This window comes from Anguilla anguilla, chromosome 13, assembly GCF_013347855.1.
Source record: "Anguilla anguilla isolate fAngAng1 chromosome 13, fAngAng1.pri, whole genome shotgun sequence".
Classification (NCBI taxonomy): Eukaryota; Metazoa; Chordata; class Actinopteri; order Anguilliformes; family Anguillidae; genus Anguilla; species Anguilla anguilla.
Window position 1 is genome coordinate 18,266,967 of NC_049213.1, and position 25,018 is coordinate 18,291,984.

The window sequence follows — 25,018 nt, forward strand, 5'->3', positions numbered from 1 at the left end:
CACAGTAACAACGCTAATTAAAATGTTAGCAACAAAAATGTGTTTTATTTTATCACAATTGTAATTATTATTATTATTATTAACAATACTAATAATAATAATACAATATTATTGGTTATACTGGCTGCCATGAATGAATTATCTATAGAAAAAATAAAATAATTGACTTTATTCAGTAATAATCAAAACTATTTGAAGTGTTGATTTCCTTTTTGTGAAAACAATGTATAAACTTGTCTGCAAGTAATTCAGGATTGCTGGGATTTATCATAGCATAATCATATATAAACACTGTTCATTGTGTGAAGATTAGATTTGGTGTAATCCTTAAAGTTTTGCTTTGTAAACATAATCTGATTTGAATATGTGTCACTCATTATTGATTTATGGACTTCAATAAACAAATTAATTCAGTGATGTGCCCCCTTTCCTGAGAGCAACATTTCTGCCCATTGTATCTAGGTCTCATTTCTTTTGAAGATTTGCCTGAGTCGTTTCTGCTTTTAGTAAAAACAATTTCAGTCTATGTTTTTATTATTTTACGTGGTAGGAGCCAAGAAGACAGCCAAAATCGAATTAACTTGTAAACCAATCCTTTAATCATGATTATGTGTTCATAAGTAGACATTATACAGTATTTGCTGGTTTGTTTTGTGCATGATTATGGTTTAAAACTAAATTCAAGTCTATTCTGTGACATTTTTAATAAATGGGGAGGAATTTTTCTGCTTGGAAATAACCACTTTTAATTTTCATGGCAGATATTTGCGCCAGTTCAGACAGAACTGAATAATAATCTGCACCTACATTCAGTTCCTATAAGAAATCTAAGACAACACATGTTGTCATATAAACTTAAATGCAATATTGACCTGGCACCTGTATAGTGTGTATATATTAATATATTTACAATATACAATGGTGACATGAATCCTTACACTATTAGGTACACAATGTTTTTGTTGATGCAATATAAAATATTTAGAATCCTCTGTTTTAACTGTTTGTCTTACACTTTTGGCTAATTTTGTCTACCTAGTAAAATGTAGTGTACACAGAAATACATGTTAAAGTTTACTCTGAATTAATTTGATGTAGATGCATGGAAGGAAAGTTTGGTGATTTGTCTCCTTTTAATTAGAAATTTTCCTGTTTTTCAATCGGGGAATGAAATACACGGAGTGAACCAAAAAAAAAGAAATCCTAGTTTGAATATACCAGCATCATGGACATAGTGCCACCTTGTGGTTCTAGGAGTGCAGTCTTTTGTTTTTTACATCGAGGAACAATTTAATTGTTGAAAACGGCTATGAGAGAGACAGACGGGGCATGGGAGACCGCAGGAGACGAGCGGTGCAGATGGGTGACCGTCAGACAGAAGGATCTTTGATTCTCTGTAATTAAACACTTTGATTCCCTGCAATTAAACACCTAATGGAGACAGAGTCAAACAGACCCGCTGAGAATTGTGCTTAAACAGCTCCAGTTCCAGCCAAGTGTGTGCGCACGGGTCACTGTTGACATCCTGGAGGTCTTCACTTACATGTTGCTCTGCTGCTACGTCAGCTGCGCTACTCTGCAAACACAGTGTCATTTGGCTGTTATTCAACCAGCGGGGTAAAATTCCCCTCCTACTTCTTGTGATACCATAGGAAGACAGACATAGAAAATGGTCAAAACCAACCAATCAATCATGTTATTAAGTAAAGAATGTAAAGTATGGTATGTAAGTGCATCTCAGCCAGGCACTGAAGGATGAATACTGCTGAATACATAATACATCCATCCATTCATTATCCATGTGTGCTTATTCCTGGTCAGGGTTGCTGGAGGTGCTGGAGCCTTGCCCAGCACGCATTGGGCAATTTTGGCAGTCCATCACAGGGCCCACACACCATTCACCCGCACACTAATACGTTGGGGCAATTTAGACTCTCCAATTAACCTAACCTGCATGTCTTTGGACTGTGGGAGGAAACCAGAGTGCCTGAAGGAAACCCATGCGGGCACAGGGAGAACATGCAAACTCCACACAGAAGGGCCCCGGGCCAGGACTGGGACCCAGGACCATCTTGCTGCGCTACCCTCTGCACCACCATGCGCCCTACATAATGCATACATGTATTTTTGCAGTCTCATTGGCTTTTCAGTGCTTCAGCGTTAAGTGAATTAAACTAATGAGTTAAACGATCCCCAGGCGGAAGCGTTCCCAGTGGAGGCTCACTGGAGCTGCGCAGACCGCGCGGAGTCAGCGGGAAGGGCTCCGCGCGTCGGCGGGGCCCAGACGGGAGGGAGGAGGCGGGCCGGGTGGTCGGGGACCTGCAGCAGCGGCCTGCGTTTCAGCCCCAGGTCCTTGTTGGTTCTGTTGGTAGGGTGCAGGTGGCTGGACAGCGTGCGGGGGGTGCGGGCGCTGCGGGGCGGGCTGAAGGCCGAGTCTGGGTACCGGGGGTACATGGACCGGTACACGCTGACCATGTGACCGGCAGTCTCCGCCCGCTTCGCAGAGTGAACCCACCGTGACTCCGCCAGGCCAAAGTTAGTCGGCGGAACTGTGGGAACAGGAAGCATTCTACTGTGACTTCCATTAGCCTGGGGTTGGAAACACATCAAGTCATGGGAGGCTTTCTGGGGTATCATTTTTCATTCACAAAATTAAGGGACTCAACTGTTTTTTCTTTCAAACAAAGCTATACTAATCATTATCATCCTCACTGTCACCATATGATTTAGGCCTACATTATCATCATGTATTCTATCATATTTTAATATCAGTATCTTTTATTTTATTTTAAAAGGAGGATAATACAAAAATTAATTAAAAACATGCTAAAGAGCAGAAAGAAAAGGAGTGTCAAATCAAATCCAGGGCAAGGCAGTGCAAAAAAGGGATGGTTAAATGCGAGGTAAGTGACATGGCTTTGAAGATGGTATTTGAGAAAAGAGGAACTGTGAGGTGGTCCACACATGAGAGGTGTGCAAATGCAAAAAGCAGCAAAGTGCATAGCTAGGTTTTATGGGCTAGGAGGAGCCCAGTCTTTGGGCTGCAGACTCCAATCCCTTGTTCGCTTGTCTTATTTCCCAAAAAATAAAATTGGAAAGAGTAGCTGAACTTGAACAAAACAAAGTGCTGAGTCACTCATGTATCTTAGAATGGTCTCTCAGCCAGTTAGCATTATGGGATGTCTTCAGGACTGAACATCTGCAAATGGCATTGTTGTCTCAATGATGCGTGTGTGCTAGTATTGTTTTTCTAGACTAATTCAGCAGGTGCAGATTTTATTTCAGTCAGTTAAATACTTTTTACTCATCTATCCATAACACACAAAGTACATAAAAACAATGGATAACAGACCTCGAGATCCTTGAATTTCTCGAACGGCATTTCAAATCAGATCTTAATGACTTAATTGGAGCCACAAATTAAATGGGCATTTTAACCACATCTTTTTTTTTGTGGTGTCAGTCAGCTGCTGATTGAAAGGTGACTCTAACACCCCTCAGAACCACGGAACTCACAGATCGAGAACTGACACCATTAGGTGACAGCGCAATTTCCCTGTTCTCAGATACACACTGAATAGTACTGAGTAGTCTTCAGATGTGACAAAATCATTTTGAAAAAACATGTCAAGTTTTGCCAAACAGCTGACGTGGTTCAGAACACTGGTTAGAAGCAGAGTTCCACAGTCCTGGTTCACCCCTGGGTCAGGATTCAGGGGGAAGGGGCATTGCCACCCACCTTTAACTGGATGGTCAGATCTTTCTGGAACCCAGGCCAGCTTGTCACGGTGCCAGGAGCGCCGGGTCGGCAGAGCAGAGGAAGTCTGTCGACAGTAAGTCTCATCGTAGTGAGAGACCAGGTAGTGAGAATGAGGTATGTTGTGGTGGTCGAGAAGAAGTTTTGCAGGCAGGCCCTGTAGAAAAGGTATGCAAACATAAGCACATATACAGAGACACACACACACAAGCACATTCTGTATGCATGCACACATGCACACACACACATGCATGCAGATATACACATACACACAGGCATATACACACAAACACATACACGCATGCTCATGCATGTACACACACATGCATGCATGCACACACGCACACACACGTATGCACACAGACACACACACACACACCGTGCTGACACACACACATTTATATAAGAGGACTCTCTTAGGACTCAGTCCAAACTAATTTATCCAGAGAAAGCTATTGCTTTTCTAAAGTGGTGCTTCTGATCTTGGTCCTATAAACCACACTGTGTGAGCTGTTTCCAATCCCGCGACCTCTAAACTAATTAGGCTTGACTGTGGAGCTGAACAGCGGTTAGGATTTGACATTTCAAGAAAGAAACACATTGTTTGTGTTCATGAAACAATGAAAGGTATTTTTTCAATTATTGTTTTGTTAAGTAGTGCCCTTGATGTTCAAATCAATGATACGGATTAGTATTGAGCTAAATGAATTAGGATTAATTAGATGTTTAATTAATTAATTGTTTCAGACCCTAATCACAAATAATTAATTTAGTAGCTAATTAAAAATAAGCATACTCAGCGGGATAGGAATACACTGCTGTAAAGCACAGAGGAGCAGACACACACAAACACACACACGCACACGCACCCACACACACACACTCTTTTGTTAAGCGTGAGAGCTTCCTGCATGGTATTGAGTGACAGGTTCATTTTTGGACACTCCTGAGTCAAGAAAAACCCTTGGGCTCTCAGCAGTGTTTGCTGATGACTAAACCCAATGAGGGGATGAACAAAACAAGGAGGCAGGAAGCAAGACGAAAACAGCGCCACTTCAGGCCTAGAATTTACTTTCTGGGTTTTTAAAAATATTATTCCAGTTCTATCGAATGTCAATTGTCCCAGACAATTTTTCTGAGATGAAGGACATTTTAGATAATTGGGGGATGTTTCTGACAACCTGCTGATTTTCCAGTGGCAGGCTGACTGATACTTGGGAGTTTGTGGTCTAAAGCAAAAACCTCCGAAAGTAAACTATCCCTTTAGGCAGGGTCTTATGTGTGGCTGTGTGTGAGTTCCTGCATGTTCTTCACCTCAGCTCTGCGCAGTGCTTCTCTCCTCAGGAAGATGTCGGGCCTGTGGTCCCACTGCGGACGGTAGTCTGCGCAGTGCGTGCTGGTCGGCACGCGGCAATCTCGGGTGAACTTTTTCAAACACAGAGGAGCATGAAATTATTTTCAAGGCCACTTGGCCTGTTTTCCAAATACATTACCTGTAGTTGCCATCGCAGTTGCCAAGTACATTGGACATTTAAATACAAAGTAAGATTTTCAGAAGAAAGGTTTTCCAGAACATTTGAAAATAAACCTCAAGGAACATGCTCAGTTAGCTCAACCAATCACATTACATTCATAAATGCTAATTGTTCCCTTGCTTTAATTGTCCTTTCCTTTCCTTGAAAGATTCATTTGACAGAGCTGATTGGCTGGATGTTTGCCGCTGCTCCACACACGTGCAGCCTGTCCTCATACAGGTCAAAGTACCCAGCAACCCTCTGGGACATGTGTGCAATCAATCAGCTTTCATCAGAAAAAAATTACTCTTGGTTTGCAGAGCTACAGAACATCCTGGACAGCAATATGGAGGAAGTAACAGAGATGTACTGGCTAGCATCCCTTGGAAACTGAAGTGTCCTGCAGATAAAAAGAACTTAATAACCCAGTGGATTTTATTTATTTATTTTTTTGGGGGAGAAACTGATTGAATTTCATGAGGTGTAGCTTATTTTCTACCATAGGTAAGCAACAGAAATAACATCATGTCTAGATAAGTGTTGTGTTAAATTTTGATAATCTAAACAGTGAAATAGATTTTTTTAAAAGGTTTTTTGTTCAGAAGCCTAGTTATTAGCACTAGACAAAGGAATAGTAGAAAGTGTCACAGTATGCTCTCTCAGCATTATCTACACATCACATTTATTACATGGAGACTTAGGTGTCACGAACAAATCTGAACCATATCAAGAATTATACAAAACAAATATTTGATGCCATTAATAATTTTTGTGCTTATGCCATGTGTCATACATTACCTCCATTTTCAAATGTACACTTTCTTCAACTAGCAAAAACATGAAGAAAATAAATACTTGGGCCTGCATGTTATGTGTCATTAAATGAAGTGAAAGGCCTTTTTACGAGTTTAAATATGGAATACAGGGTAAAATGACCTTTAGAACACCAGGAACTGCCAGTTGAACGAGCACTCATTAAACACTGAGAGCCGCAGACAAATATTAGGTTGGACTCTCCTAGACATGGGTCTGTCCACAGAAAAGGTCTCAAAACTTAAAAAAAGACCGCATCAATACCATTACCCTTTTCACTGCCATGTTCTCTGTTTCAGCAGACACATCAGTCACGCACCGCTGACCCTAGAGGAGAGGGACGACGGTCCGGCCCACCTGTAGCCTCTCCTCTGCCCAGTTTCCGATCAGCACTTTGTTGCCGTACTTCTGCTCGATCCTCCAGCCGGGCTTCGCCCATTTGTCGTCCGTCTCCATCGCTGACCCACCCCACCTGTGAAAGGACCGGTCACGTGGAGCGGGCTACGCACTGGATAGGGCTACACACTGGAGCGGACTACACACTGGATCGGGCTACACACTGGAGCAGACTACGCACCAGTGCAGACTATCCACTGTCCTGGGCTCTGTGGGATACTGAGTACAAGGATGACCGCTGTATGCTGCCACTGGGAAACACAGTGTTTCGTTGCCATGGACACTGCAAACATACCACTTGTGAGGAATTTGCCTCGTCATAGTTTCAGGTAGCAGTGCAGTGTAGTGTACTGTTCATAACCAAGGACATGACCTAAAAATACCAACTTACCCTGTCAGTTCCACATATTTTAAAGCTTCATTTTTTTTCAAAAGAATATATTTAAGTGAAATTTCCCTCAGTTTTGGGCTCTCATGTTTATTTTTCCAAGACGAGATATTTAATACACCCATTTCTGTGGCCTTGCATTTTCAAAATGGAACAGCGGCCCAAATTCAAAACGTGAACTGTACAATCTCCCAAGCATGAAGCATCACATTGAAATAATCCCAAAGTATATATAATATGGTTAGTATTGACAATAAATGTAGATTCATTATTGGTCGGTGATTGATTGATTAACTGGTCAGACAGACACATATATTTCAATTTATTTGATTTGCAGAGAAGCCATGCAAATCAACCAAAAAGCATTTCTGTAGTCCCTCATTCAGTCTCCCTGTGTATTTTTATTTCAGCAGCACGTGATACAGGCCCTGCCTTAAACCCCGCCCTTCTGCTCAGAGCGTCTCCACATAGCGCACGATGCTGTCCAGGGTGGGCCGCGCCGCGGGGAAGCTGAGCCACCCGCAGTTGTAGAAGCTGACGATCCCGTGGAAGCCGTCGGGGACATGGTGCCAGGCCACGCCCACCCCCAGGTCCTCCAGGCGCTTGCGGTACAGCAGCCCGTCGTCCCTCAGGACGTCGTACTCGCAGGTGAGGACGAAGGCGGGGGGCGTCCGACGGACGACCTCGTCCTCTCCCAGCAGGGGGGACACCTCGGGGTCCAGGCCCCCCCGGACGACGTGGTACACCTCGCCGTCGTAGGGCGGCGGCTCCACCGGCCTGTACCCCCGCGCCAGGAACTCGGGTGGGAGGAGCTCCGGGGACAGCCACTTCCCGTACTGCAGCCTGCAGTCCTGGTGAACGTGGCTTCCCTCCAGGACGTCCTGGCATACCGACACGTCCCCGTTCAGGTACTGCAGGTAGTAGAAGGCAGCCCGGCCGCGAAACAATATGGGCACGGCGTGGTTCTGCTGGTACGAGGGCAAGCTGAAATCTGCCATCTGCAGGATAGGGTAGATTAGGACCTGGGCACAGGGAGAGGACAGATGGCCGTCCGTTTTCTTTGCCAGCCGTTGGCACAGAGCTGCCGCCAGGTTGCCGCCAGTGCTGTCCCCACCCACTGCGACCCTGCGTGGGTCCACTCCAAACTCCGCCTCAGCCACCGACAGGAAATGATGGGTGGCGACCTCACAGTCATCCAGTGCGGCTGGATATCTGTGTTCTGGAGCGAGCCGGTAACTAGGCAGGAAACAAATAACATCGGAGGGTCTCAGGTTTGAGCCACTGGACACTGTTACTGTACCTACGGACAAACTACTTAACCTCAATTCTTTCAGTACGTATCCTGCTGTGTACAGAAAATAGATTATGGAAAATGTAGACACTATCACACCAGTTGTCTGGTAGGCAAATAATAATAACAACAACAACGACATTCTGTTTTTAAATCACAACATCGTTTTTACAACTTCGTTACACTGCAGTTCTCTGAACTTTTTAAAAGGAAATTAAAACTAATAAGTACAAATAATATAATGCTTTGTTTTATAAATCTAGTGACATGTAAACCTGCTAGCAATGGTGTCATTAAATTATGCAAGTATGAATCACTTCATAGTTGATTTTAAGAGTACAAGTTGACCCACCCAACTGACACAACCGTGGTTTCCGACTCCTTGGCAATGTACCTGCAGACCTCATCCGCGATGTCTGTAAAGAGGGAACAACTGCTACAGACAGTACAAATCACTTTACAAAAAAATTCTTAACCTGCGTGTGCTGTAACTCAGTCTCTCACCAATACTTCCAGTGACCCAGCCCCCGCCGTGGAAATAGAGCAGCCCCCTCCTTCCACCTGAAGAGGGCGCTGTCGGCTGATAAACCCGTACTGGCACCTCCCCGAACGTCAGGTCTCTGATGTGCAGGCCGGGCGCGGCTGGCCTCCTGCAGACCAGCAGGCGGGCGTAGGCCCAGCGGATGATGCTGACCTGCTGGCACAGACCCAGGCGCTCCAGAATCCGGCCCTGACAGGGAGGTGGGGATGGGGTGGTGACTTTAAATACTATTTTTTAATTAAAAGGGCTTACAGGTGTTTGGGTGAGGTATGAGTAAAGAATTCACACCACACACACAATCATCATCATATGGATCTGCTCATTGAAAATGATTTACAAGTCACTAAAAACATTAGTAAGATGCATAACAACACCTAGAAGTATAATAGTTATGCTGAAGATGGTGGGGCTGGGTGGAGTGGGGTTTGAGTAGGTTTAGGTAGGGGGACGGGCACTGTTTCCTGAAAACATTGAATGGGTTCACACCACCACACCCATCCATCCTAAAATTATACCTGTGATAGAGTCATATATACAAGTCATACCACCAGCACCGTACCTCCATCAACCTTACCACCCTGCACACTTCTCATGTAAAACTATTGAAGCTAAGCAGGCTTACCACCCTGCACCCTTCTCATGTAAAACTACTGAAGCTAAGCAGGCTTACCATCCTGTACTGTTCTCATGTAAAACTACTGAAGCTAAGCAGGCTTACCACCCTGCACCCTTCTCATGTAAAACTACTGAAGCTAAGCAGCCTCAGCACCCTTCTCATGTCAAACTCCTAAAGTTAAACAGGTGTGGGCTTATAACTTTGGTGCGAGACCTGGGAAAATCCAAGTTGCTGCCGGAAGCGGTGTTTGTGATACAGTACTGGGCACTCTTAGACAGCCGGAGAGGACATGGGTACATTGAATTTATTTATTTAACTTTATTTTCTTATGGTCACGAAATAGGCTATCCACCAATGGCCTCTGCGGCCTTTCATATTGTTCTTTGTCAAAGGTTTTTCGGAGATTTTTAAGGGAGGACGTTTGACTTTATAAATATTTCGTTACATTTTCAACGTTAAATTCTTTGGAAGAAGTGAAACTGATAACCGTGGCGGGCTTTGGAGGCTTGACGTAACAAACGCGAGTGTTAATGAACAAAGACTGCAATAAATAAAATCAAAGGCACTATGACCTTGTCTTTAAAACAAACACGTGCGCTTTATCTTAAAGGTAGAACAATCACCATTCACCAGCGTGCAGGAGATGGAGAAGGAAAAAGGGTACATGCAGGAGCAGTTACAATTTCATCATGTCCTAGTAGGATTTCCCACGGATAAATGTTACAAATACACAAAGATGCTTGACTAAGAGAAAACACAAATAATTATCACATTCATGAAAATCCATTGCGACTCACCACGATTGCTACTCCGACAAACAAGATATGAACGGCGTGTAGCTTCGGACGACTAGTTACCCCAGGAGGAATTTCCGAATTCATTAATTCAGCATACACGAGGCCAATTAAGAGCAGAAGGAATGCTGCAAACAATGCAGCGAAGCCAATTATCAAAATTGCCAAACCTACACCCATCGTGCCACCGAACCAACTGAATACTGGATGTAACTGCGCAGAAATGAAGAACACCTATTATGAATTACATGCGGTACTTTCCAGCTACCCTAGGATTCGAATTACAGTGCACTACGTGTTTGCTTTTCTGAGTGACCACTTCAGCTTCCAGTCGCCAAACAAACTACCCTTCAGATATATCCGGCCTTTTGTGGAATGTGAGTACATATCAGGTCCCTGTTGCTTTAAACCTGCTGATAAGCTACACCTGACCAGCACTTCCTCGAAAAGGCTTTCTCAAAACTGTTGGTCTGTCTCCTTAATGAGAACAATTATAAATTAAACTATAGCTGTAAACCGTAAACTAGGAATACTGAAATATTTACATTTTAGACACTATTATCCTTATCGACCTACAATGAGTGTAAACACAGAAAAGGCATATATTTGTGAATCACCAACATCTGAAGTAGAGTTTAAGGAGAAGTGCCATAACACCTTGGAAATAGTTAATCGTTTGTCACAAAAACAAACATTTTGGATTTTTTATTTGAATACAGGGTAGATGTGGAGGATGTGGAATATAGGGGGAAGATGTGGAAGAAGGGAATGGGTGTTTCCTGTACAGATAGCTCTTCACGTAATGAGGGAAGGTAGGAAGGGACTCTGCAGTCCTGACTGAGGTGAGCAAGTTCTTCCACTATTCGGGAACCAGTAGGAAGAAGAGTCGGGGCTGAGTGGAGCGATGGCCAGGCCACCGCCAGGAGGGGAGAGCTAGGTGGCTGGTGACAGCAGAGCGTAGAGCATGGACTGGGGTGTAGGGCTGGACCATAGCCTGGAGGAATGGGGATGCTGCTTCTTTAACAGCCTTCTACACCAGTACTAGTTTTGATTTTGTTGGGGGCAAACACCAAGGCCCAGTTGAGGGAACACAGAATGGGAATGACATGGCAAAAAAAAATTGATGGGGGGAGAGGGGTTGAAAACCTGGCAGCTGAAGTGTTCTGGAGGAGCTGAAGGGACTGCAGAAGTCTGGACGGCAGGGAGTCGCAGTAGTCCAGGTAAGATATTGCTGCCATGTTTACTCTTCCTTTTTTTACTAAAGGCTGTAATTGCACAAGAATCTTATACTACACACTGCCTTAGTATTTCTTGGAGGACAACTTCACACTGTGACTACGCCAACGTTTCTGCACAGGCTGAAATGTTTCTTATAGTCAGTAGATGGCAGTCTCCCTCTGCAACTTCATTTAAAAATGGACTCTTCATGAAACACATGTTCCTTGTGACATTTAACGTGCACTTATCATCATAAAAACATTATTTCCATTAAAAAATGTTTTTGGTCGTCATATGGCTTCAGTAAATTCACAAAACCACGATCCTCAGTTTCTCCATTTCCAGCTACTGAATTCTAACATTCTATTATTTTGTCAATGCCTGACTTCAGGAAGATTAAATTTCAGTTCATGATCTGAGATCAACGCAAGGTTAAAATGGTGAGATGTCTTTATAGTGTAAGCATCAGTGTTATTTATTGTACAAAGTAAAATCATTCCAGCCTACAATGCATGTGAACCCTGTGGTCCAACACTTTCATTCAAAAGGGAGAAGAATCTATTTATTTCCATTACCCTCCCAGCTCATGCTTCTAAGGGTAGAATGAAGGTTATCAGAGGTTATAGCTGAGATAAGTGCGGGGTATATTTCACAGCCAACTTTTTCCATGCAGCGTGTAATTTTTCCTTGCTCGCTCGCTCGCTCTGGTCTCTCGCTCCAGAGAATCCGAGAGACTCACAAAGCCGCCATTGTGAGAGTTTTTTTTAAACAGCCATTTCTGAGTCTCCAGACAGCCCTCGGCACAGCCACAGAGAACTAACCAGGAACTGGGGCAAAAGCCACAGTCTGGATTGTATTCAACAGCCAAGAATATTTTTTTCTAGAGCAACACATTCACAGTCAGGGCTGTGCTAGTTTGCATGGAAACATGCAAAATGCTGTTGTTTCTAAGGAGGATCTATCTTCTTATTATGTTGAATGTAGAATACATGAAAACAGTTTTTCTTCATCAAAATGTTCTTATTCTGTTTCCATGTCTTCTCAACTAGTTCCACTGTTAGATATAAAAAACTTTTTTTTTTTAACTTGGTAAACAAATAGTGACCCAGTAGAACTTATATGCTTTTGTGCCATTAGTTGAATTTTTGAAAATAGAATGTTCCAGTTTCAAGTTCAATTGCAGTTAATGAAAAAAAGGTTAAAGGACCAATAAAGAAATATATATATATTTCATATATTTTAACCCTGCAGAATGTAAAAAAAAATGTCATAAGCTGGACCTAGCCAAAAAGCATCATAATCATATGCCTATAAGTCTATAAACCTGATTAAAGCAACGAGGATGACAAGGAAACGTAATGTGAGTGTAGTTCAGACAGACAAGCCAGATCCACACACATTAGGTGCCGCACAGATGGGAGATACTGCACATAATCAAATCCGTCCATGAACACTGTACCTAATTTACAATGGACTGAACCTCCCACCAGCACATCAACACTCATCTATTTTTAATCTCATATGTCAGCACAAACTAATAATAGCTGCCAATCATCTCAATGCAAATGGGACACTTTTGTTGAGTGGGTCTGGTGGTGACTGACATCCTGTTGCAACCTCATATCTCTCATTTGACAGCAAGATGGTGCTTTATCAGCATGTAGCCTACTTTCATTTCAGGTGAACAGATATAATCAATTCCTCCTTGTCATTGATGTCTTAAACACCCCGTCACAGCGACTTTTCCCAGTTTCAATTAGTTGCCATCAAACTACTGCTGCCAATTTCTCTTGCTATAAGATTTTAACTTGATAGATTTTTGTTGTTTTTTTGTTACTCAACAAATTTGGCAATGGCCTTTAAAATTAATTACGTTCTTCAAGTCCCCGTGTCAATCAAAAAATTCTGTACAGCGTGCAGTTACTGACACACATAATAAAAATAAATGTATATATTTTTAAGAATCGCATATTAGCAATTATACATTTCAAAACTAAACACTGATTCGCAGCGTGTTAAATTTTCAAGTGCACGCGAGCATTATTGTCATTCCCCGCCACCCGCCCACATAAACACACAGGCACGCACGAGGGCACGCACGTATACACACGCACACGAACGCGCACACAGATAAGCAACCGAAGCACTTTCAAAGCACATGTTATATGATCTCTTCTTAATCAAGTCTTGGCTCTTTAGTTGAACTTTCTGAGAAAGAAAAAATTGCTTAGTAAACCTGTCTCTGGTGTCAGTGCGCAAAGCACGTGAAGAGGATTGGCTTTTTGTCCGGGTTTATTTTTCAAAGGGATTACTGCTTGGTCAGATGGGAATCTCAATGAAGTGTGCCCTTCTTTCTACGGCAGAAGACGATTTACTGTTGTTATGTCATTGCGGTCTGATGCTTCTGGGGGTGGAGGAACTAGGAGTCGAAAATACCCACCCACAAACACCACAGTACTGCAGTATTCTCAAACGCTAAACTGTCAATCAGGATCAGTGTTCTTTAAAAGCTCGAATCAGGCCCCAAACCAACCCACAGTCATTAAAGAATCGGGAAAGACTAACAAGCAGCAACCCGTAAGAAGCCGCAAGGTCGCTGGACAAGGACCATGAACCCCTCTGTACTGTATCTGTGATTACACCTTGGAGGTGAACAACGGCAGAAGAAGTGACTGGTGGTTATGAATCAAAGCACGCAAACTAAAAACAAATAACATTGACATTGGTTGTTTCGTTAATTTGTCAGCTACTCAAACTTGTCTCGGAAACGTGCATATTTTAAGCCACTCATTCAGCGGTCTTCCGGGCATGAGCGAGGCACTTCTTTTTGTCGTTTCTTTTCAGCGTATACATGGACACGTTTAAAATAGTTTTCCGTGTAAAGTGTGTCCTTCAGTGGTGAAATACTCACCATAGCAACCACAGGAACATAATTGCCTGAAAGTGCCTAGCAGGCACAAGTACTTGGAGGGTCACATCGATGTCTAGAAGCTTTCAAGCTTCTATGATTTGGAGGCACTCGAAGCACGCATTCGGTTAGCCCGTGTTCTCCGAATTACGCATAAAGTTACGCATAGCATATAACGAGAAAATGGAATGGAAACTGCTGATCGCCGCGCTGTTTTTTCCTGCCCAAATTATATTCTGCATTGTTAAAGCGTGTGTATGCACACTGCTCCCAAACAAACGGAGGGATCTGGGAGGAGAGGTGGTCCTGATCACCGGAGGAGGAAGAGGTATTGGTCGACACCTGGCCAGGGAGTTTGCTGTGCAGGGGGCAAAGAAGGTAAAGATACATTTATATTATTCACAATACACAAACTGTAAGAATGAAGGAGAATCAACAGTTTGGAGAGGCATAGCCTGCGCTTTAAATAATTAAAATCATAATCTGTAGTTCATTGTATTTTAAAATGTATATAACGGTCCCTATCCTGGAACAGTTATATAGATGCATTTAAAGGCACTATGGTCATTCGGTACGCTAGCCAGTTCGTGTGCAACTTTGTATCACTTTGAAGCGCAATAAAGAAGTAAACGGGTATTCAATATTACCGTCACTGCCATACAAGTGCTGCTTTGTAGTTCTTATATGCAATTATTAAATAAAGTATTGTGTTGGGCTGCTATGCAGTCCGGTCGTTACTGCCGTTCCGCGATTACATTACTTCTAACGCGTCTGGCGAGGCTGATAGACAGTGTGATAATGTTTGTTTTATTTCTTACCGTAAGGTTGATATTACTTTATATTAATTTAGCAGATGATCTTATTCAGAGCGACTTAAAATGGCAAAGGACGTAAAGTGCATCATTTGACCAACGGTGACATTTGCCGGGTTAACGACCTTTGTACACTTGAATATAACCAATCAATGAACAGATAGTCTGGAAACCACTTGTGCCATAAGTGCCAGAAACATTAAATGATTTGTATTTTTTTCAAGTTCTCATCCATCACGAATGCATATTTCCGCAGTTCTATTGCCGTAATGAGAGGGAGCCCAGCGCGGGCGAATCCTGGCGTGTGTATCATCAGCGCTTTCCTGCGCCAGTGCCAAGAAAACTGTAAAACTGCTAATTGGTCTATAATTGATTGCGAAAGCACCGTCCGTCACCATTGGACAGCTCCTGTAAAATGTACAAATTAAATTCTTGAAAAGGTAGCCTTATTCGAAACGGTACGAGGTAACGCTACTACAGAACTTAGAGGTGGATGTTTAAAAAATAGAAATGCATGTTGATTCTGCAGTTTTTGTACAATATCGAAGCTGTTTTATTAACTTTTTAGTGTTAATACAGAAGTTGGCCAAACGTTTTTGCTGTACTGTACCAAAGCACCATCGTTGCATGGATTTTCTTAAAACTGTCAACAGGTGGGTATTTCGTATTACTGTAGTATTATAAACAACTCCCATCATAGCTACTGCTCCAGTTTACTTGCAGGACGTGTGAACACCTGTCCCTTTCTCATATCATATCGTGTTTGTAGCAGCGGGTCATAGTGTAGCTTAGACTTTCGGTTCCGTAACAGTATTCACTTAAATGTCCTCAGTAAATTGAGCCACTTAATTAGTGACACAAGCCTGTATTTAATCAACCTTTGTCTTTAAGCTTGAGTTCCAAGTAAATGTGAGCATTTCACTTTTTCTTGGCAAACTAATTTTTGATGAGTTTGTTTTACTAATTGCTGAAGTCTCCCTACTGTGTTTGTGAAGACAATTAATCTTGTGTTTAATTGTTAGTTAAAGATAAGGACAAATATTGACTGAATCCCAGCCACAGTCCATAAAAGTGTAACACATTCTACAGTATAAAGGGCAAACACATTTTAACAGCTTTGGTTGACCTGTTTTCTTTTTTCTTTTTCATCCTATTCTCTTATTTTCTGAAAACACAATCTTGGGAGTTGCAACCTCGGGGGACAACAGCCAATAAGACATGAGCCACAGCTCCCTCATTTCAGGTTCAAATTGAACAACAAACAGGGTCAACCAGAGGGCAGATCTCAGGCAAGAATAGAGCCCTTTCTGGTCATGTGACCACCGATGCGCTAAAGTAGAGTGTGCGTTACGTTCTGGCCAGGCCCTGACAAAGGGCCCTGGGCCACGCACCCAAAGCCAGGCGTGAATGGGCTTCATCATTCAACACACAAGACACAATGCGGGCAAACAATGTCTTTCGCCGACAGAAGCCTTTGTCAAGCAAAGTATTTGTGTCCTACAACAGGTGTTGGATGGTTTTATTCAGGAGAGTTCAGAAGTTCACCAAGTTCCCCTGTTTTGAATTGAGAAAATCTCCTCCCCCTAGATATCTGTTTTTTCTCAATCTTGCTTGGAATCAGTTTCAACAGTATATTCACCATATATTCTTTGTTTATTTATTTATTTATTTACAACACATTGATGGACAAAATAAAAATCTTTTCTTTATCAAATGCTTTTATTTTTACTCCTGAGAAATGACTAGGTCTTTGAAAAGGAATATCCACAGAGAGGGTTGGTGAAGAATGTACAAAGGGTTAATAAAAATACGTCACTGCTCCACATCACATGAATCATGAATGACATATACTCATAACTGCTGAGATTATTTCCAAAAAAAGGTAGTTTGAACGTAGTTATATCATGATTTATATCTGTACCCATCGATCCCAGTATTCTTATTTAGCTGTCATTTGTGAAACATTTTGTTTTATAAACATTGCACTTTTTCCCTATGTTTTATGGAGCAGAAATTCAGTACTATTTCAGTTTCATTATTTCAGTACTACTTCAACAATACCTCCAAACTACATGTGAAATATATCTAATTACAGCATGAACAGTTCTGCAGGCTGTAATTATTAACACATTCAGCCTACTGTAATTTCATACACACTTGCATACGTCAGTGCATACATGTAGTATATCGATTTGCATCATGAGATCACGCTTCCTGAGAGGCGGTGTCTTGAGACATACATGTTGTCGTTGCCCATTTCTCAAACTACCTCGACAGCAAGGTGCTGGTGAGTGAGGGGGTGTCCGCTGTTGTGGAACAGCATAGTGGGGCTCCCCATAACTCCACCAATCCTCTGCTCTATGCCCCTCGCCCCCACTGCCCTGCTGTAGCCGTGAGAGAAATCTGAAAGGGGGGGGGGGGGACTGATCCCATGAAGCTGTGGTTTGTGTAGGCCCGGCTCCATACAGCTCTGACCTAATGCTTATACATACACTCAGAGGCATCGGCGCCAGTAAATATTTGCAGAAGGCTGAGTAAATTTTGCGCCTGGTGGGGGAGGGGGCGGAAGTCTGCCGGTCTGTTAACTTTCCTCTCCCCCTCCTGGAACGTACGAATGGGCTGTCCTGTAGCCAGCTTGCTGCAGGACAGTGATGTCAGAGCACCGGAGGCAAAGTTCACATCGCACACAAAAGGTCAGGGGATATGAGCGGAGCAGAGCAGAGAGTGAGGAGAATGAAGGATATGGAAGGAAGACCAGGAGAAAGGGAAGAAGGAATGGTAGACGGAAAGGGGGACAGAAATAAGAGGGGTGAGAGAGAGAGCAGGGAGGAAACTATTAGCTCCTTTATTTTCTCAGTCTGTATTTATGAAACCCAACCCTGATAATTACAAGAACCCAGTTTTGTCATAACATCTGTCATGCCTTAATCACTGAAGGAAACGTTCATGGTCAGAAAAAAACTGATACTTTAAAGGTATCATTAAGAAATAATAAAATCAGGCTCCTGTGTTGGGGTTAATAGTTAAAATGATAAAATTGCTCTTGACACATTTTGGACAATGTGCTTGATACTGGCCTTGGATCAACTGTGTGGACTTAAGGTGTTAAGATGAGGCACGGCTGGAATCAACAGAGCTAAGTCAAGTCTAAAATAGTGTAGCATTCAGAACTAATCTGAATATAGTCAGCATCACTGGAAATGGAACAGTATATGTTTTTTGTTTGTTTTTTTTCAGTTTCTCACAAATGGAAATAAAAACTCCTGAATTTCATTGTGGAAGAGAAGATGAGGGACGCACACAAATATTAACTTATTCACCTCTTCATATTTAATTTAACATTGGCCAGGCACTGTGTTTGTGATTGCCACATGTAGAGAAGTTATCAGTGATGACTTATCAGTGGTAACAGATGCAGCAATCAGTTGTGGTCTCAATGGCTGTGACTGGCTATCAGTGAAAGGTGACGGGGCAGTTGGAGAAAGACAAAGGTCTGTTTGCTGGTAGGCTTGTGCATAACCAGCTCCTTTGCTCAAAGGTCCTCTCACTGCATGTGTGGAATGAGATACTAAGCTGCTTTTGACATTGGATATGAGTAGGTGGCATAACCTTAGCTGGTTCCCAAATTGAAAATGACAGGTTTGCTTCTGGAGTCATCATCCTGCTGTTAAATGTCCTGCATTATGTTTAAATTTGAATTACTGTGATCTGATTTGATTACTGTGATGTGCTTGTGAATGAAACTTCCATGCTGAACACAAGTAGATCTGAAAACCTGTTGTGGAGAGCTGCTGAATTCAGGTTCTGTTTTTTCTTGCTTTTTGGATTTCCCTACTCAAAGGAAGGAACCTGCTATGACATGTCTAGCATAACTGGCCTGCAAATTGACATAAGGCTTTAGAGGATGAGATCACTTTAGATCACACACGCTACTGTAACTGTAATGCTAACCATCTAAATACTGCTGCAATGGATATTTGAAGTTCCATACCAGTGGTTTTCCATTTTTTGTCAGCATATTTAAATTTACTTGAGTACTCTCACCTCAGCTTTGCTGTAAGTCCTCAAGGGATGTTTATTTCCATAAAAATTAGGTAAGCCATGTGACCTTGCCCTAAACAACGATTTGCAAGAGAGGGCAAGTCACATAATGTTTAAGTCGAAACACCACCCATAATACTAACATTATTGCTCATTGATGCATTTAAAAATCAAACTCCAAGCTTGAATTTCCAACTGGAAGGTCAAAACTTTTTTTTTATTTTTTATTCTGCTTTTAACTTATGAATGAGTGATCAATACATGAATGTACATACAGATCATTGTGATGCTATCAGCAAGTTTCCCACAAGTATACTGTAAACTCATTTTGGCACAGAGCATTCACTTCTATTTGTGAACCTCTCTTTTTAATCTCTTGACCTTTGACCTCTCACCCTTGCTAGGTGATCCTGTGGGGTCGCACAGAGAGATGTCTGAAGGAGACCTGTGAGGAGATCTCGCAGGCGGGAACTGAATGCCACTATTTCCTGTGTGACGTGGGCAACAGGGAGGAGGTCTATCAGCAGGCCAAGGTGGTCAGGGAGAAGGTCTGTATCCCCAGACATGGACAAATTGTAGTCAAATAAAAGCTGTTATCAAGGGGATGCACAGCACCCATTTTTCACCAGGACACTCACCAGACATCAAGTGAGATGAAGAGGGGGGATTTGTTTAGCCAAATACACTGGGGATGATGACCATATTAACAGAGACAGAATGCAAATTTGGCCAGGACATTAGCAAACATCCTACCCTTTGCAATTTGCACTTTTTATTCCTGACCACAGCAAGGCAGGAGCATTTTTACACCGCTTATATTTGTCTGTCCTTATCACTGACAGGTGGGAGACGTCACTATCCTTGTGAACAATGCAGCAGTGGTGCATGGGAAGAATCTAATGGACAGCGATGATGATGCCCTTTTGAAATCGCAAAATGTTAACACACTGGGCCAATTCTGGGTAAGTTTCCCAACCCTGGTCCTGGGGGAACATTGCATGGATTGGTTTTCATTCCAGCTGAGCCCCAAATTAAATCAATTTTGCCTCAGCTGTTATTGAATTTGACGCCACTTATGTTTTAGGTGCGTACAATAAATGCGCAGTCAACAGCTGTGGAAAGTTCCAGACAGGTATTAACACGACCATGTTTTACCACAACCTCCCACCCCCAGACCACGAAGGCCTTCCTGCCCAGGATGCTGGAGCTTCGGCACGGGCACGTGGTCTGCATCAACTCCATCCTCTCGCTCTCCTCCATCCCCGGGGCCATCGACTACTGCTCTTCCAAGGCCTCGTCCTTCGCTTTCATGGAGAGCCTGACCCTGGGTCTTCTGGACTGCCCCGGGGTGGGCTGCACCACCGTGCTGCCCTTCCACACCAACACCGAGATGTTCCAGGGCATGAGAGTCCGGTAAGAGCGCGGGAAGAGAGAGAGGACAGGGAGATGGCAGCAGAGGGGAGGGGGTAGAGAGCGAACTCTGACTGGTATAGAGTGGCCGTAGCACCGCTGCGGAGATGTATGCTGTGAGAAGGGCCAACACTTGGCATTAACCTCTCACGCCCACCGCTGCCTCCCAGGTTCCCCCAGCTCTTCCCTCCCCTGAGGCCCGAGTACGTGGCTCAGCGGACGGTGGACGCGGTCCGAACCAGCACGGCCTTCGTCTACCTGCCCTGGACCATGCGTGCCCTCGTCATACTCAAAAGGTGAGCCATCCCGAATGAAATGAGGGGTGGTGGGGGTTGTTCGTAGTGTGAATAGAGTACATCCTATTCACGTGATTAGTTGAAAGCGCTTTTTCATAGAATGAACATAGAATGAGCAAGAACATCATGTCTGATTTGTGTTTTATGAGCCACTGTTGTTCTTACTCTTATATGCATACAGTCTATTATATTGCAGAAAAAGGAGCCCACTCTTTGTTTAACTGACCAACTTACTCAACTCAACTCTTTTTTTTGGCCTCTTAAATAGCTTCATGCCACAGTATGCCTTAGAGGAAATCCACAAGTTCACAGGATCTTACTCCTGCATGAACACGTTCAAGGGACGGACATGAGGGACGCTAACAGTGACTCTAGGGGACTCTGGGAGGACAAATAGACCTGAGAGTCTTTGTCTTATTGGCCCAGAACAGCATGGGGGCGGAGCAGGACTTTGGGGTCCCAGTCTCTTCCAGGTGTGGGGGATTCTCAGAGGCCACAGCATCTCAAAACGCGGTGCTGTTGTTCACCTCATCACACCATTGCACCTCAAACAACTGTTTATAGCTAGGCTTGGGCCGGTGTGAGATTTCAGTGGTATGAAAACCTTGGCCAACAATGTCACAGTATTGCCCTCTAAAATGTGATCTTGTAAAATGGTTGTAGATGGAAAAATAATCTAACCAAAATACTTTTTTTTTCCATTGAAAAGATATATTTATTTAGAACTATTTATACGCAGCAGAAATGTCTTTGTGTACAAAGATAGTGGTGCCACTCTCTGTGCTGAATATGCAAAATTTAAGTAAATTGTAGATACAACTTTTCAGGAGTAGTCAATTTAATTAAACAATTTGGTAATGCCAGAACAGCAGAAAGGGAAATTTCTGAAGATTTTTGAACCACAAATTTTGAAAGCTGTGGTATATTGTGAGACCATAAACTGGGCCATGTCTGCTTGTATATGCAGTGTGGGATAACGCTCACTGATCCCTGGGGAAACAGAAAGTAATCTACATGAGGAGTGTGCTCTCTCACAGTCTAAAGGGCCTGACCTGTTTATTTGGTGGGTTTTAAAATGCAGCCAATGTTCTTTTATGGCGTATCATGTAATCTTTACAATGAAAAGTAACTGAATTTAAATGCAGACTTTCCTTTTTGAATTGCTTTAATAATTGTCCTGATGATTGAGAAGAGGACTATGGTTATGGGAAATGTGATATTTTCCATACGGACATGTTCTTTTTTGTAATCTCATGATTTGAAAACAAAATGGCCAGTTATAATTATGTGTTATGTTTTTCCCTTATGTGGAATTGCTGTCTGTATGTTACTTACTGCATGCTTCCCTGCTTGTGGTATGTTCAGCTGAGGTGATCAAGAGGTTGCCCAACCTCTCGATAAACAGATACTGTACGCATCCACTGTCTTCTTACAAACCACATTTCAGACACAAGAAGGTTATGCTTAACTAAGAAGTCCATAAATTATTTCATTCACTGCACACTACCATTAAAGACAAGTTAAGCAGTACAGTCACATATCATGCTTATTTCACGCATGCCTTTAACATTTTGTGGATGTTGTAACATTGAATGGTAAGCCTTAAAAAGAGCAACATTGGTAAACACATTCACACTCAACTACATCAAAGGAAACCTTTTAAAAAATATATACTTCTGATCTTCAAAGACTGGGGGGGAAATCAAACAGTAGCTGGATGAAATATTGATGATATGTACTTTTATCTTATAAAACCTGATGTTGATAAAGTAGAGAACTGACTTTAACAAATGCCTGTTCCCTTTGACACTCAACCGCAGGAACTGGCGACATACTGGTGAGCAAGTAATATATGGGCCTGTTTCACTTATAAAAACCATTTTGTGAATTGCAGTCTTCATTTTGTATGTCAAGATCTTTCTTTATGCCAGTGCTCAAAATGATTGTCTAAAACCTGTCGCTTGTACAAAAAATACTCAAATCCTCCAGACAAGGCATCTGGTATGAAAAAGTGTTCTTCTGAACATCATCCAAGATGAACACGGGCCACTCTGACCAAAATAATAAACAACTACCCCAAATACAGGCCTTTGACCCCTGGCTATGAGATGTGTACCATGGCTCCCAAACACTGAATCCATATGGTATGGAAAAAGTGGGTAAATAAGTGAGAAGCTGGGTCATGTGTGATAGCAGATCTTGTCTGTGTGCTTCTCTGTGGGCCTGTGAGGAACAGATACAGAGAGACAGAACACAGGAGGAGTCTCACAGAAGCAATCTCTTTTCAGGGATCATTTTCTCAGTGGAAGTTGGTGCTAGGGAGAGGTGAGGGGAGGGTTAAAAGGGGCCAAAAAAACGTGTGATGGTCGGTCTGGGACACGGGGCCGAGCAGAGTGCATGCATCAGAACAGCACAGCTCACATCTCAGGGGTGTGGGCGGAGTTGGGGGGGTGGGGAGGGAGGAGGGGGGTGGGGGAGTTCAGAGCTGGGTTAGCCAAACAGCGGATGGTCCGCCAGGGGCCGTCGGACAGACAGCTCACCCAGCGGTGAACTCTCCGCCCGGGGGCCCGCGTGCCGCCCCCGTGGTCCTGGAGCAGGTGGAGGGGAGGGGAAAAGAGCATGTGCTAAAGGATTCAGGCGAATAAGCACCTGTAGGGAGCACAGCTCCACCGCGTCCAGAGACTCATCCTCTGAGACGTCTATAGAAAGGGAAGAACTTCCACACAGTGCGCTGAGGAAGATGGCAGGTCAGAAGGTGTAAGTGAAGACAGTTCCTGTTAAATGGCTTTTTAATGTCATGCATACAGTCTAGAACAGGGATGACTGTATGGTGCATACGTTAGGGTAATATGACTTTTACAATACATTAAGCTCTTATACATTGCTAATCAGTTGCACATTATAGGCTAAGGGTTAAAATCAAAATCAGAATCGGCTAAAGTCCTAGCTAAGACTAGACGCACAAGAGCAGGTAAGGCCTAACAACTTATTTAAAAGAGTGTTGCACTGCTGTTGTACCTTTAAGCAGGGTTACGGAAATGCGTAAAATAGATACTCTGTATACGTAATCTTGCCTTTGAGGAAGGTTTCTGATAAGTAAATGCACCATCATAATTTTGACACAGAATATGACTACTTCACTGTCTAGTTCAATAGTCTGGATTCAGTAACCCATCAGACACGTCACATGGCTCATTTCGGCTGTTTTTATGAAGTGTGTGCTGAACAATCCTTTTTACATGCCTCCCACTAGGAAACTCTGATGCCTAATATCTGTTTAAGAAAGGGAGAGGGGGCTCTAGTCCAATTACACACCAGAGATTATATGACTGGTAAAGAGAAGTCTGGAGGGAAGAGAGGACAGAAGTGGGACAGTACGGAGTTACATGTCTATGCTTGTCTCCATGGTCATGTTTACACATTCAGAATCTCAGGCTACCTCACAGGGCAGGGAGAGACTACTGATAATCTATGCTTGAGCAACCCCTCTCTCTTACTGATGATAAACACACAAGTGGCTGGATTGTTGGAGTGTCCATTCAAACAATGGCTCTGGAGAAGAATGAGTCTCACCACGTTAAACAAACACATTCAAAACATTTACTGAGCTACACAGAGGCGTTAGCCTACCTCTCTGTGATCTCAGGAACAGGTTTTCATTCACAGGAGTGTGCCCTAGTGCTGGCTCTCTGCTTTCTTGCTCGTCTCTTGTTTGTTTTACCAGTGCTCATTTCGGGCTGGAACAGCCTATCAGTCTGACCGATCTGAACAGGAACAATAACAGCCCGATGCGGAACGTGGCCTGCTGGAGATTATGTAACACGCACACGCATGAGAACTGGATGGTCTTCGAGCTATTGTGCAGAATGAAGCTCAGTTTCAAGCAAGAATGTTCTTGCTTTTAAAAGGGCTTGACCAATGACCAACCACAAGCACATCAGCCACCAAGGAATGAATCGATGGAAATGTTTAATACTTGTGAAGGTTTGGTGATAACACAGAAAAGAGTCAGAGCTCAAAAGATCTTTTCTTCAAAAACTGCTCTGAATACACACATGCTCACACGCACGCATGCGCACAAGCACGCACATGCATGCACGCACAGCTGCAAACACACTGGTAAAGACACACAAGCACGCTTCTTAAATTGGAAATAACTCTAATTAGAAAGAGGCAGGACAAGAAGGAATAGAGACAGCTGTACAGTTGCTCTCTCCAGGAGT

At 43.0% G+C, this 25,018-nt stretch overlaps 3 protein-coding genes across 4 annotated transcripts; 1 reads left to right on the forward strand and 2 right to left on the reverse strand.

Annotated features, from left to right (window-relative positions):
* Window positions 1-576: 576 nt before the first annotated feature.
* On the reverse strand, window positions 577-6,751 carry c13h1orf158 (chromosome 13 C1orf158 homolog). Of its 2 annotated transcripts, none has more exons than XM_035389522.1 (4): window positions 6,442-6,751; window positions 5,072-5,182; window positions 3,740-3,914; window positions 577-2,549 (listed from the first exon to the last, which is right to left on the reverse strand). In XM_035389522.1, the coding sequence occupies exons 1-4, from the start codon at window positions 6,538-6,540 to the stop codon at window positions 2,221-2,223; spliced, it is 714 nt and encodes a 237-aa protein (XP_035245413.1). In that variant the 5' UTR covers window positions 6,541-6,751; the 3' UTR covers window positions 577-2,220. The 2 variants fall into 2 exon arrangements, with proteins under 2 accessions (XP_035245413.1, XP_035245414.1); XM_035389523.1 differs by having other exon boundaries at window positions 6,355-6,478.
* A 159-nt stretch (window positions 6,752-6,910) lies between these two features.
* On the reverse strand, window positions 6,911-10,324 carry aadacl4 (arylacetamide deacetylase-like 4). Its single transcript, XM_035389520.1, has 4 exons — window positions 10,114-10,324; window positions 8,664-8,889; window positions 8,512-8,575; window positions 6,911-8,104 (listed from the first exon to the last, which is right to left on the reverse strand). Exons 1-4 carry the CDS (start codon window positions 10,288-10,290, stop codon window positions 7,321-7,323), a joined length of 1,251 nt encoding a protein of 416 aa, XP_035245411.1. The 5' UTR covers window positions 10,291-10,324; the 3' UTR covers window positions 6,911-7,320.
* Window positions 10,325-13,427: 3,103 nt separating this feature from the next.
* Window positions 13,428-22,683, forward strand: dhrs3b (dehydrogenase/reductase (SDR family) member 3b). Its single transcript, XM_035389521.1, has 6 exons — window positions 13,428-14,614; window positions 19,494-19,637; window positions 19,932-20,051; window positions 20,264-20,502; window positions 20,670-20,795; window positions 21,064-22,683. Exons 1-6 carry the CDS (start codon window positions 14,420-14,422, stop codon window positions 21,146-21,148), a joined length of 909 nt encoding a protein of 302 aa, XP_035245412.1. The 5' UTR covers window positions 13,428-14,419; the 3' UTR covers window positions 21,149-22,683.
* Window positions 22,684-25,018: the final 2,335 nt, after the last annotated feature.